General features: G+C 38.9%; 1 protein-coding gene across 1 annotated transcript in view; it reads right to left on the bottom strand.

Moving 5' to 3' along the window:
* Window positions 1–14,040, bottom strand: part of VAV3 (vav guanine nucleotide exchange factor 3) — a 358,745-nt gene that overhangs the window by 192,988 nt on the left and 151,717 nt on the right. Inside the window, exon 3 of the mRNA XM_047085931.1 lies at window positions 491–549. Coding sequence (XP_046941887.1) covers window positions 491–549 — 59 coding nt within the window. The remainder of the gene's footprint in view (window positions 1–490; window positions 550–14,040) is intronic.

The following is a 14,040-nucleotide window of genomic DNA, read 5'->3' as shown; positions in this document are numbered from 1 at the left end:
AATTTAACCTATTTCCAACTTTTTTACTTAGTACCAATCCTCAACACATATCTTTGTACACATGTTATTTTATATTTATCTGATTTACTTTTTGAATTCCTGAAAGTTGTGAGTTATGGTTATGGACTATAGGAAATAAATGTACTACAACATCTTTTAAGTATGTATTTACTTGAGCATTTGTGTTTGTTTTGATGAATTGTATGTAATGAAATGAAATGTTGGAGGAAATTAAGAAAACAAAGAACCCTACCGGTAACAATCAGTAGTGAATTGACAATGATGTTTAGCCAATGTATCTTATTCAACTCTATAAATAAGTTCTTACTTGCTCAATTGATTTCAAATGTGTAGTAGGCACTGAAATACCAGGCACTGTGTGTGCATGAATGAGATATGGTCCCTGTATGCAAAGTCCTTTACAAATAGTAACCACTCAGTAAATAATCATTACATTCATTGAGCAAATGAACACTTGAATCAAGCTTACCTGATTCCTGTGGCCAACGCTATAGGTGTGCGAGAAAGTCGTGACAGTGTTTCTATAACCTGAGAAAAAAAGGAAAGCGTTAATTAGACGTGTACTTCGGGAAAGATAAGAATTTTTTTCAAAGATAATCTTACAATCTAAGATTAACAATGGCAGCAGAAATGTAAATTTGCAGATACCAACAAAAGTACAGAATGGGAAGAGCGGTTTCTGAAAATTATAAACTCCTGGGTTATAATCTGGTCCCTTCTTTAACTGTTACTCTAAGCAGATTGTTAAGCATCTGGTTTACAGTTTCCTTATCATTGAAGCAAGAAGTTAGATGAGGTAATACTAAAGGTCTTCTATCTCCACTTCTACAGAATCTGAAAGATCTTGTAAAGTTGTTCTGTCCAAGTACAGTAGCCACTGGCCACACGGACAAGCTATTTAAATGTTTCTTAGTTGTACTAGCCACATTTAAAGTGCCCAGTAGCCAAATCTGGCTAGTGGCTACTGTATTGCAATATACAGTCATCAAACATTTGCATCATCACAGAGAGTTCTACTGGAAAACACTGCTATACAGACAAGTGGTTTAGAGTGTGGGCTCTTGAGCTAGTTCAAACGAGTTCAAATCCTGGCTTTACATTTCATTAGCCAAAAACCTCCAGCAAACTGCCTAACTACCCTGGGCTTCAGTTTTATCATCTGGATACTGCCTATAATCATAGTTAGGTAATTAAAAATCATTAGGTTACTGTAAGTATTAAGAAGATAATACATGAAAACTGTTTAAATGATAGCTATTCTTTATAATTGCGAACTTTAAGAAAATTATTCTGAGTATTTTCAGAAAGAGTTTCCTAACCCCTTGACTATCTATCTATCTAATCTTTTTTTTTTTTTTCAACGTTTATTTTTTATTTTTGGGACAGAGAGAGACAGAGCATGAACGGGGGAGGGGCAGAGAGAGAGGGAGACACAGCATCGGAAACAGGCTCCAGGCTCCGAGCCATCAGCCCAGAGCCCGATGCGGGGCTCGAACTCACGGACCGCGAGATCGTGACCTGGCTGAAGTCGGACGCTTAACCGACTGCGCCACCCAGGCGCCCCCTCTATCTATCTAATCTTAATGATTACTTATGAAGACCTTGGTACCTACGCCTAAATGTGCCCTGCTATAGTTTTAGAACCTAGCGATTTTACCCTTCCTTGCCACTTTTACACCTAAGATTATCTCACTCAAATAGTTAGTGATGAACCCAAAGAGCTAAAATGTATTTTTCTCATGAAACCTACTTCTATGATAACAGATATAATTTGTCCTAACTCTCAAAACTAAACAAAATTTAAAGAGGTTCTTCTGTAAGTCCTATTCAAAATGAGGGGTGGGAAAGGCAAAAATCTCTCTCTGAGCTGAGTTCATCTTCTAATTCCTCAGTTCAAATACCAAGACCTACTAGCAACGTCTCAGTACGCCACAGAAGTCTCTTAAAGAGTATTAGCCACACGTGTACCTATCTCTTGCCTACTTCAGGAAGAAGTACACTGCTGAAGTTATAAACAGATAACTCTGGAGCAAGAGAATCTGGTTGAGCCCTGGCTCACAGATTTTAGCTAAGCTCACCTTTCCTAAGCTCTATAAAATGTGGGTTAGGACAACTAACTACCAGCCTCCCCATGGGGTTACTGAAAAGATTAAGTGAGATAATGCCCATCAAATGATTAACCCAGTAAAGGTGAACTTTTATTATATAAAATTATCATTATAGACAAATAAAGTTTAATTGAAAGACTATGCTATTTCTTCCTGGTTTAACTTTTTTGAACATCTGATATGAAAGCAAGACACAATCAGGTATCAATTAATTCCCCATAATAAAGATAAAAGAATCTTCAGTGAATCTGTAAATTCAGAAGATCATGAATGAACAAATAAGTTTATCAAAATAAGCTAACTCAAAAATAACCATTTGCTAAAATTCCAAAATTATGCATTACTGAGAAATATCTAGCTTTTGGAAGATTCTGGAATAATCTAAGTAGTATACACATGAATTAATAGTACTGTCAAATTTTAGCATCAACCTTATCCTGATGCACACCGTTTTAAACCTGTGGTGTGAAATCTGCTATCTGAAATTCTATTTTACGCTATGGTCCCAGCATTGCCATTACTCAGAAGAAAAACAGCAATAGCATTAGTATTAGGTATTTTACGTGATATATTTCACAACTGCTATTTTACATTATAATAGAAATATATTTTATTGAGATATTTTCTAAAATAACTATAATGTATCTAAAGGTAAGAATGTATTTTGTGTCCCTTTTCCCACCATTGGTACTATTCACAACCATCCCCATCCAAGACCGTTGAGTTTTGTGCACAATTGTCCGCCAGGGGGAGCCAAAAGACAGTCTATCACTTTAGTCCTGTATTACATGTTTATAAAGTTCAAACATTTCTGAAAATCACCAAGATGAAATCAATTCCTATTATTTACTTAAAAGCATTACTTATTACCATTCAGTAATAGAAAAATAAAGATACAAATTCAGTGGACAGGAAGGATGGAAGAATAATACATAGCATGTCTTAAAGTAAATCTCTCAGGACCATCTCTCAGTTTTGTGTCTATTTGATCGTACATCAAGTCCATCCATTAATTCTAAGTTTAGCCAAAGCAAATAAGTCTGTTTAGTCAATGTAGTGTTTTTAGAACAGTGTGTATTCTATAAAGGTGGAGCAAATCCGGATTTGGAATAGACAAGTATAAAAATTAATGCCAGATTCTCCTGACATTAGAAACATTCATTCAAGAATATTTACAAAAGAAAATATCCCCAAGGGCAGCAAGACTATTTTCCCTGAAATTTATTGATTTATAAATCGTTACCTCAACATAATATGAAATTACAGACATGAACTCACAAAGGGGTAACTAGCCAGAACATTTGCAAGTTAATAGGACAACCACCAACTACTAAATCCATGTTATTCCTTGTTTGTTAAGAAGAGCAGCATTTTTAAGGAAAGTAAAATATTTCCAAATAATATAAGTAACAGTTACTGTGGGAGGAAGGTGGAAGAGGTAAGAAGGGCTTCTATATGCTTGCTTTAGAAGGTGGGATTAGATCCCAAAATCTATGAAAGATCATTTATAAAGTTTAAAAAGGAAGATACCCAGGTCAAAACTGCATTTTTAGAAGATCATTCAGCACAGTGAAGGATAAACAGGGGTAGAAGGACATGGGATACAGACAAGGGGTCATGAGACCTAGTGGGGGGGGCGGGGTTCAATCATCCAGTTGAGAAATGAGAAGTCTACACCAGCAGCAGTTGAGATAGAGAAGAGGTGGAAATGTGAGAAGTATTTAAGAAGAGTGGCTGATGTATTGTGGAGACAAAGTGAAGAACTCAGGACAACCTGGATAAACCTTTAAAGTATAGAGGTAGCCAGCTCCAAAGCCATCTACTGGGATGCTCCTGAGCAGGACACATATTCTGTGTCTCTCCTCATGCTGACGATGAACATCCTGAATTCAGACAGGCCATTCCCTCTACCACAGTCTTCTCTGACATCTCCCACTCCAGTCTGGGTCCTTTGTGTTCCCGTAGGACACAACTCTGCCCTCTACCTATCACCTTTGCTGTTTAAAACATCTGAAAAGGACTCATGTTTATTTTGTCAAACTGAAATAACACAGTAACACACAGAAGTTGTCCCCCCACTCCCACCATACAGACACCTCTGCTTAAAGCTAAAAATCTGGTGTGACTCCTGCACTATTCTGTTCCCTTTTCTTCATGATTATTATTTTAGGCAATATGTTTCTATTATACAGACTTTTCTACAACCTGAGTTTGTCATTTAATAATATATCCCAGACAGCTGTGTCAACACATACAGATCTACCTCATTCACCTTAATGCTGTACAACATTACAGCATACGAGTGTAACAATGATTTGACCATTCTGCTGCCAATGAGCTTTCTCAACATTTGCCTATTAGAACAATGGTGGCATTACCATCCTTACCAATTATCTTTTCAACTGTGTGCAGGTATTTCTAGAGGAAAGACTCTTAGACAAGATGAGGATGTCAAAAGTATAACCATTGCTCTTCAAAAACTTTTTATGCATTTATACACCGCTGAAGTGTATATTAAGATAAAAAGGCACTCTAATGACCTATTTACTGTCTCTCCATTCAACAATGAACAACACCTCAAGGTAAGGGAACTCAAACTGCTTCTTCACTGTTCCACTCTTACCACCTAGCTCACAGCCAGGGTCATAACAACCACTTAACACAAAAATATTTGTTGCTCAAACAAATGAATGACTAATACTTACCTTGCAAAATTGTTGCGAGGATTGGGGATAATATGTGTAAAAATGTGTAAAGAGCTTAGCCTGGCACAAGCAGGGAATGAATGAATAATTGAAGAAGGAGCCCATTATGAAAATTAAATATTAAATATGAAAAAGAATTGCCTCTCTCCTCAAGTCTAGAGGCAGTATATACAGTGGCAACCCCTTCCCATCAAATTTCTCCCCTTAATGGTGATTTTAATTTAGTTTGAGCTCTTTACTTTTACCATCCCCATTAGTAAGTTTAAAAGCCATAAAAGTTTTCAATAAGAACTGTAAACTAATAAAGCTACCAATTTTAACTATTCTCTTCATGAGACCTTCAAGAAAATTCTTACTTTCTGCTTATCCAGCATATTCATGCTGTTGATAATGTAGTTTGTAATTAAAAGAAGTCATCCATGCAAAAGCAGTAAGTTACAGTTACTTCTAAGTTCCTGAGTTAAGGAAGCCATGGCCATAGACAATAACCACAGAGAGCCATAGGAACCAACACACACATCTGCCAAAAAGTGCTAGTTAATTGTGGATTTATCTACTTGAATTCTCTACCTTGAAGTTTTACCTCTTAAACCTCTCCTTGGGGTGCCTGGGTGGTTCAGTCGGTGAAGCATCCAACTCTTAATTTCAGCTCAGGTCATGATCTCATGGTTCAAGCCCCACATTGGGCTCTGAGCTGACAGCACAGAGCCTATTTGGGATCCAATCTCTCTGCCCCTCCCCTGCTCATGCTCTCTCTCTCAAAATAAATAAATAAATAAATAAATATATATATATATATATATATATAATAAAACATATTATAATATAAACATAATAATATATTTATATCATATGTATACATATAATTATATATGTATATATATATATACACACACACATATATACATATATATACACATATATACATATATATATACATACACACATACTTCTCCCTGATCTAATGGAAAGGCTATTATCAAAATTCAGAAGCAGAGAGCTGACTTCACCATTAGTTCCCAGGGAAGTGACACTTCAGGGAGGTGGGCTCTACAAGGCAATCTGGTGGCTGTAGACTTGAACCCCAAGTGCAAGACAAGCTTAGTCATTCAAGAAAGCTCTGTAGCACTGCAGCACCAGAGCATCAAGTTATCATCCAGCAGCTGAAGCTATAGGCAGGAACGCCACATCATGGTTCTTCCAGGCTGAGAGTAAATGCCCCATGTGGTCATGGAGGAAAAGCTCAGAGGACGTAACTCAGACAGAACTTGGCTGGGAGTGCTGGACTGAATAATTCAGACAGAAACACAGGCTTATAGACTCAATCAGGTGCAACCCAGAGACCTGGTATTACCCAGGCACGCCAGACACCAGACTCTCAAAGAAGCCTAATTCTAAACCCAACCAGATGGTGACTATCAGACTAATATATTTTACCTTAAGCCTCCTAGGAAATCAACAGACCTCATTATCTTAATTTTCTTTGCAATTCTAATTTCACACAGTAAATTGCCCCATTAAGATACACTGCAGCTTAGTGTCATAGTTCTAGCAGCACATTTTACATCTTCCCTAAAACACCTGGTTGTTGCTTTGAATACTGTAGGATGCTGCTAGAAAATGTGTGGACCACCTCCCCTACAGGCAAAGCAAAGCGCAACAGCCAGGTAAGATGAACTGAACAATATTTCTGTATCAAGAAGATTGTGCACCATGAGAAATGAAATTGAAGTGGACCAAAGAGTATCTATATAGGTTAAATGCATCCAAATTATGTATTGTTTGTGCAGGCCTTGGTAATGATCATAAAAGTAAGAATTAGTCTATACTTACTGTTTTGAAACTTCAAAAGTAAAGCCCTACAGAAAAAAAAGAACCTCCTTTTAGGAGGTTAGGGGCCTCCTGGCCTGGTTAGGAGCACAAACTTAAGACTCAGATGTTCTAATGGAGATTAAAGAGTACACTAATCATGGTGAGCACTGAATAATGCATAGGATTGTTGAATCACTATTTGTACACCTGAAACTAATGTGACACTGTATGTTAACTATCCTAGAATTAAAATGAAAAACTTAATTAAAAAATCTGCCTGGCAGATAATTGAACTCTTCAAATGTTGCTTAAAAAAAAAAAAAAGACCCAGATGTTCTGAGTTCAAATCTCAGCTCTGTTTCTCACTAGCTGGGTGGCCATGGGAGTTAAGCATATGCCCTGTGCCTTAGCTCCTTTACCTCTCTCAGTCTCTGTCTATAAAAAGCATATAAAAGGATGTCCCATACTTCTGCTATTTCCTAATGCCACTGTGGTCACTGTCATCATTAGTAAAATAACACGTGGTCTTTGCAAAGCACTGCAGAAAATACAATGTGAGATATCTATCTCAAGTTAACACAGGATGTAACACGAAGCTTTCCAATGGCTGTGCATACATCTAAAAGGTTATACCTCTGTTCAAGTACATGATGGCCAGTGTCTAATACTTGCCAATAGTCACTAAGTTTATCTAACTATAGCATTCATTAGGTTCAAAAAAAAAAAAGATTGTGGATGGTAAATTTTTTTCCTTATTTATTCATTTTCCTCTCTCATGTAATTAATTTTCCATGCAAATATTCAGAAAACAAAAACAAAAACTCCTGTCATGCAAAAGTAACTCTAAGAGCCCAAAAACAATCACACTTGACCTTGCCAAAGCAAATGTTAAAAAGAATGTCCCATGCCTAGTCAACTCATGAAGATAACACATAATAAGAACTATAATCACATACAGTTCACATAGAATTTAAAAAGCTCTAAGAAGTGACAGTACAAAGGGATGGGTTTAGAGAAGCTTTAGCATACATCTCCCCATAATCTCCATGCCTCATTGCCTCAAATAAATACAAAAATCTATGTAAGTAGGCTGTCATTTAATAGCAATTTCAAGACCAGTCCTTTGGTTAAACCTCACCCCCACAGGGCCACACCTCCTGTGGCCAAACTCCATCCAATACAGAAATTTTAAAGCTACCACATTTTATTCAATGGTTCTTAATTATTTTAAGTCATAGCTCCCTTTTGAAGTACATTGAAAGTCCTTGGTTTTTTCCTTGGGGGTTGGAGTGGACCTGTATGTATGTATGTGTATGTATGTGTATGTACGTGTGTGTGTCTGTGTGTATATATATGTACATACACACCTACATAAGTATACACAACTCTGCATTTCATCTCAAGAAATCCAGGAATCTCTTGAAGACCATTCATGGATTTCCTAGACTCTTGTTCAACCTCCTTTGCCTATAAGGAAACCAAGGGCCAGCAAAATTAACTAGCTCGTTCAGGGTCAAAGAGCCAATAGCAGAATTGGTGTCATAACCCAGGTCCCCTCTCTTCTGTCCAGACTATTTCTCTTTCTACTTTACCACGCTGTATATAAATCCCCTGAATTTATTCAGTGAACATTTACTGAACACTCACTATAGGCTAGATATACCTGATACACTCCACATGTTGAAGGTAACAAAATAGAGATTATATATTTCCCCCTTTCAAAAAACCACCATTCATTGGGAGGGAAAGAGCATATAGGTAGTAAGCAAAAACACAGACCTGGTATTACAAAGAATACCTGCAGCCCAGGGGAGAGAGCAAGGCCAGATGTCCCCCTCGGCCTGAAGGCTAGAGCAAGGATGGCTCAAAGGGCGTTTTAGAAAAGGTGACCTTGGAATACATCTTGAAAGGCAATCGGGAATTTCCCCGACTCTTTGTCTGCAGGTTAATAGAGAATTACCACCCTCTGAACCACCCACTCCATGAGAACACTTGCCTACTCAGAGCAGATTCACACGTACCTTACTGTCTGAGAAGCTTTTTGTAGTTGCCATTTCCTGAATAATATTTTTCTTACAGTGGGTATTTTGCAGGTTCCAAGAGATGATGTCATTAAGCAAAATTTTTTTAATTTATTTTATTTTTTTAATTTACATCCAAATTAGTTAGCATATAGTGCAACAATGATTTCAGTAGATTCCTTAATGCCCCTTACCCATTTAGCCCATGCCCCCTCCCACAACCTCTCCAGGAACCCTCTGATTGTTCTCCATATTTAAGAGTCTCTTATGTTTTTGCCCCCTGTTTTTATATTATTAAGCGAAAATTTTTTTTCTAAACCAAACGACCTGCACTTGTTTCAGGATCCATTTCTATACCACCATGGTCTTGCTGTCTGTGCATTCTGGGCCTCTGAGCTCTACCTCTAAGACCCCAAAAAGAGTACCTTTCCTTCAAACCTGCTTCCCCTTCCTATGCCCAGGGAGCCTACAGTCTCACTCCTGTCCCGACACTGGGAAATCTTTCAGACTTGTACTTGTCCTTCACACTGCACACCTAAATCCTATCACTTCATCCTTTTGCATCTCTCTCAGATCCAACTCCTTCTTTCTTCCACATCTCTGGCTTATCCCAAGCTCTAATTCTTACTTCGTTTACTGGAACGGCCTTCCATTGTGTCTCCATGCCTTCAGTTTCACTCCCCTCAAACTCGTCTTCTACTCTGCTATCATAAAGGCTGTGTGACACTTCAGAAGTGTCCATGTCATACACCACCACCAACTCCGTGTCTACCTTGAAATTCTTAAATGTTACCCCTCACGAAGAGATGAAGTCACCAGCACTGAGGAGTCTTCAGTAGATCTGATACACTCCCTATGCCCTTCCAGGCTCTACTCTCCCCATACCTTCCATGTCTAGCCCTGCCCAACCACCTGGCTTGCTGTGCTCCAGAGATTCTAGAACCTTTCATAGAAACCCTACCAGAGCATAAAATTCATGTTACTACAATTCACAGATGGTGTCAAAATAAACATATTTCTACTACAGCGTAGGCAGAAAAAAGGCAAACTGGCAGCAGCATTGTTAATTTTCTCCCACCAAGTAAAAGAGGCTGTAAGTAACTTTTCCCAAATGCTGTCTGAACCATCTTCTGGGTCCAAATACCAGAGATGAAACTTGGGATTCAGCAGTGCAGAGTTAGCTGTCTGGAAGCATAGTATTTAGAAATCAGAATGAACACAAATATTCACTGCTTCTCCTAAATTTACAGTGGTGTGTTGCAGTATGTTGAACTTAGGAGGCAAATAATAAAGAATTCAATCGTTTGTACACAACTGTAAAACAAACGGTTTAGTTCTGAAAACATGGCCATATTTGCAAGTGATTCCCTGCCTCTAAGCAGAGATATAATCCACAAAGACTAAGTGGCCATTTTAATGTTCACTACCAAGCATGGGAATTTCACCGTGGGTCCGGCAGGTAAACACTGATTACTCCCCACCCCATCTCAGTAATGACTCTAGCAGAGCAGCTCTGTCTTGCCAGCTCATTGGGAGCCTTGGTGCATTCCCACAACTCACTTGAAGCAGGCACAACCTGTGCGTTAGCACCAGGCCAGAGGAGAAATCGTTTATGTATCTCAAGTACACGGGAACGTTCTATGTGACTTAAGGGACTTGGAAAATAAAATGAATTGTCAAAGCTGCCCACAAATCATACAGCTGGGTCAAAGTCAACACATTTTCCACACTTGACGTACTTTCAATGTCATGCAACCCGCCTGCAAACATTTCTGCTACCTGAATGCTGCCCACACAGCTATTACCACTTTAAAGGATGAAATGGCAAAGAGTCCGGGAACAAAAAGGCAATGCCAGAATGACAGGATCTGACAGTGGAGCAGAACACATCCCTTGTGCCAACCTGGAAATGTCCCATTTTCAGTCCCAGCCTCAGAACTGCTCACAGAGAATAAGGAGGTGTAAGTTATTCTCACATTTCAAATCACCTAGGAGAACACACCTTTACCTGCAAGACTGGGAGAATAACATGACACTCCTTTCACATCTCTATGTTCTGGTAACACTGGTCATTTCATACTTCTTAAAAGTACTCATTTTCATATACGCTTTAACAATTAAAAAGCAGGTAAACTAATTCTTCATTATGTAAGAAATGGAGTTTCCAGGGGCGCCTGGGTGGCTCAGTTGGTTAAGCATCTGACTTCCGCTTAGGTCGTGACTTCACAGTTCACAGGTGCGAGCCCCGTGTCAGGCTCTGTGCTGACAGCTCAGAGCCTGGAGCCCGCTTCAGATTCTGTGTCTCCCTCTCTCTCTGCCCCTCCCCTTCCCATGCTCTCTCTCTCAAAAATAAACGTTTTAAAAAATTTAAAAGAAAAAGAAATTGAGTTTCTAGACCTGAGATGGCTGATAGAAATATGTGAGCCACATACACAACCTTAATATTCTAAGAAGCTACATAAAACATAAAACACAAAACCAGAAAACATAAAAACAGGTGAAATGCATTTTAATCATATATTTTATTTAGTTCATTATACCTATAACTTATAATTTCACTATGTAATCAAGATCTAAATCAAAACATTTTATACTGGTATTTTTTTCCACACTGAATCTTCAAAATCTGGTGTGTACTTTACAATTACAGGTCACCTAATTCTGACTAGGCATACTTCCTTTTTGGAGGGGGGGATGGAAAGGGAGTAGAAAGAAAGAATATGCACGCGCACAAGCTGTGGAAGAATAGAGGAAGAGAGAGAAGCTTAAGCATACCCCACATCTAGCATGAAGCCCAATGTGGGGCTTGATCTCACAACCATGAGATTATGACCTGAGCCAAAATCAAGAGTCAGATGCTTAACCGACTGAGCCACCCAAACACCCCCAGATTAGGCACATTTCAAATGCTCAATAGCCACATGTGGTTAAGGGCTACCACAGTGGACAGCATAAGTCTAGACAAAAGTTTTCAAAGTGCCTAGAGTTATGGCAGAAAAGGAAACAGATCCATGATGGAGAAAAGATTGGACCAAACTCCTCAGTTTACAAGTATAGGTGGTAGCTTAAGAGTGACGTGGCACTCCCAGGGTGTCAGAGCTTGATGTGGTCAAAGAGCCAGTGCCTACACTTCTTGATGCCTATGGCCATCTCCAGTGGAAGCAGCGGAAGCTAAAACAATGGACTTTAAAAGGGGAGTAGGGAGCCACTATGGTGAGGAGGAAACTACCACACACACAGACAGGCCTTTTCTACTTAACACATCCCCACTGTCTACACATGTCAATTATTTGACTGTTCTCTTAGTCAATCTGATGGCCACCCATCAGGACATTCATCACCTATCACATGCCAGGCTTGGCCCTTAGAACACTCATTGGATGAGTGTGAAATAGGGTTGGAGAGGCAAGTTGGAGGCAGACAGCTTCAAGTGCCTGGCTAGGGAGTCTGCATATATTATTTATATGGGGAGCCAGCAAAAATTTTTGAGCTGGAGAACGAACTGTCAAGAAGCAGTGTGTCAAGAATACTAATCTGTTGTGGCATAAAATAGCTCAGAGGAAGGAGCCTAAACCTAGGAAGTTGTTTCAACAAAAGTCTAGCTGTGCATTGATTTGAGGGGAGAAAAAGAATGTGACAAGCATTATGAAAAAGGGATCAACCCAACTTGAACATTACTAGATACACCAAATCCCAGAGGCAAGAGTCTAGCTTGAGCAAACTTTAGGAAATCTGATCTGACTTCTGTTCGTCAGAGTGTAGAAGATACACTAGAGAGAGGATTAAATCCAGGCATCATTTAGAAACTTGACGCTGCCCCAGTGGGGACCAATGATAGATAGCTGTGGTTGACAATGGTCAAAAAAATTGACCCAGAACTGTCAGGAGCCTCAAGTCCATGAGACTGGGATATGTCACCTCAGGGCTGCCAATCTGAACCTGTGTTAGGCTGGATCTACAAATCTCAAACTGGCGCACGGGTAGTCTGGTTTGCTACCGAGTGATTTGCAACTATTTGTGGTGTGTGTGTGTGTGTGTGTGTGTGTGTGTGTGTGTGTGTGCGCGCGCGCGCGCATATTCTACCACACATGAACCAGCAGTCATAAAATAAGGTTTCTATGGAAATACATCTGATGCAGTTTTTTCCCTTTATCTTGCTTTTCTGCTTTTCAGTCTTTGCTGAGGAGCATGCACAATCATGATACATTAAGTTTTCTAACTAAATTATATTGAATTTAATCAGCTTTTTCAAATTCACTTGCATTATGATTTAAGAAAAAGATGAAGATTAACTTTTATTTTTATTATTTAATTTCACTTTGAGAATCCTTCTCTCTTGCATTGCAAGTGCTTGCTGATTGTCTCTTTAGGAGTAACTTTAGTTGAATTACTTAAATAGTTATTTTTGAAGCAGTGTTAACTATCTGTCACTTTAGATCTGCACAACCTGTGGCCTTTAAATCCTGAAAGGGATACGACATTAGGAGTCCTGGAAGACTTCTTTTTCTGGAACTTGGATATTTTGCAAGGAGTAGTTTTTGGTCATTAGCTCCTGAGTACATGTGGTTATTCCAAGATAATCTGAATTTCCTCTAGGGTCTAGTGTTTATCAAGAAGTGGCTCAGAAAAAAACAATCCAAGGCTGTAGAAATGTAGATCAGCCCAGATGGGCAAAATGACCCCAGTGAGCTTATGGTGCCAAACTCTGATGGTCCTGGTCCCAAGTTTGTTTGTTTGCTTTTCTGATACACTTTTCTGTTTTACATTTTATCTCAGGTTAACCTCAGATGAAGTATTTCACCTGAAGAATGAGTACAGTTTAATTATATGACAAAAAGGAAAAATAAAGTCACCAAAGTTGAAAATTCTTCATCAGAGTTATCCAGGGAGGCATCTGCTCTCTCTTCAGAAGCTGCTTCTCAGATCCTCCTCCTTCCAGCCTACCTTTGAAAACAGACTCAGACATTGGAGGCACCAGAGGCACAGTGACCCGCTGCCAGAGGTGGTTGGTTTTATCTGTAAAGCCAATTCGCCTTCTGGCAAAGCACAGCTCCCGATTGAGAAAACATCTGTAAACAGATGAAATTACCAAGGTAACTCATGTCTAAATACCTTAGTAATTCATGGCCTTTAAACCCTTGCCATGATGGCATCCTTCATGACCCACCGCGACATCAAAATCCCTATGGCACATTAGGTAATGAAATGCTGTAGAGAGAACCAAGCCAGATCTACTTTAAATTGGTTTCTGTGCAATGGTAGATCTAGTATTTCAGTGTTGATGCTGTTTTCTTTTTATTATCGTCCTTTTTTAAAAAATTATTTTTTTAGCGTTTATTTTTGAGAGAGACAGAGATAGAATGTGAGTGGGTT

The sequence above is a fragment of the Lynx rufus genome, unplaced genomic scaffold, assembly GCF_022079265.1.
Source record: "Lynx rufus isolate CCGP_SWC_20201006 ecotype Redwood Valley unplaced genomic scaffold, mLynRuf1.p SCAF_2, whole genome shotgun sequence".
Lineage (NCBI taxonomy): Eukaryota > Metazoa > Chordata > Mammalia > Carnivora > Felidae > Lynx > Lynx rufus.
The sequence above is the reverse complement of the archived record's forward strand: the minus strand, read 5'-3'. Positions and strand labels throughout refer to the sequence as shown.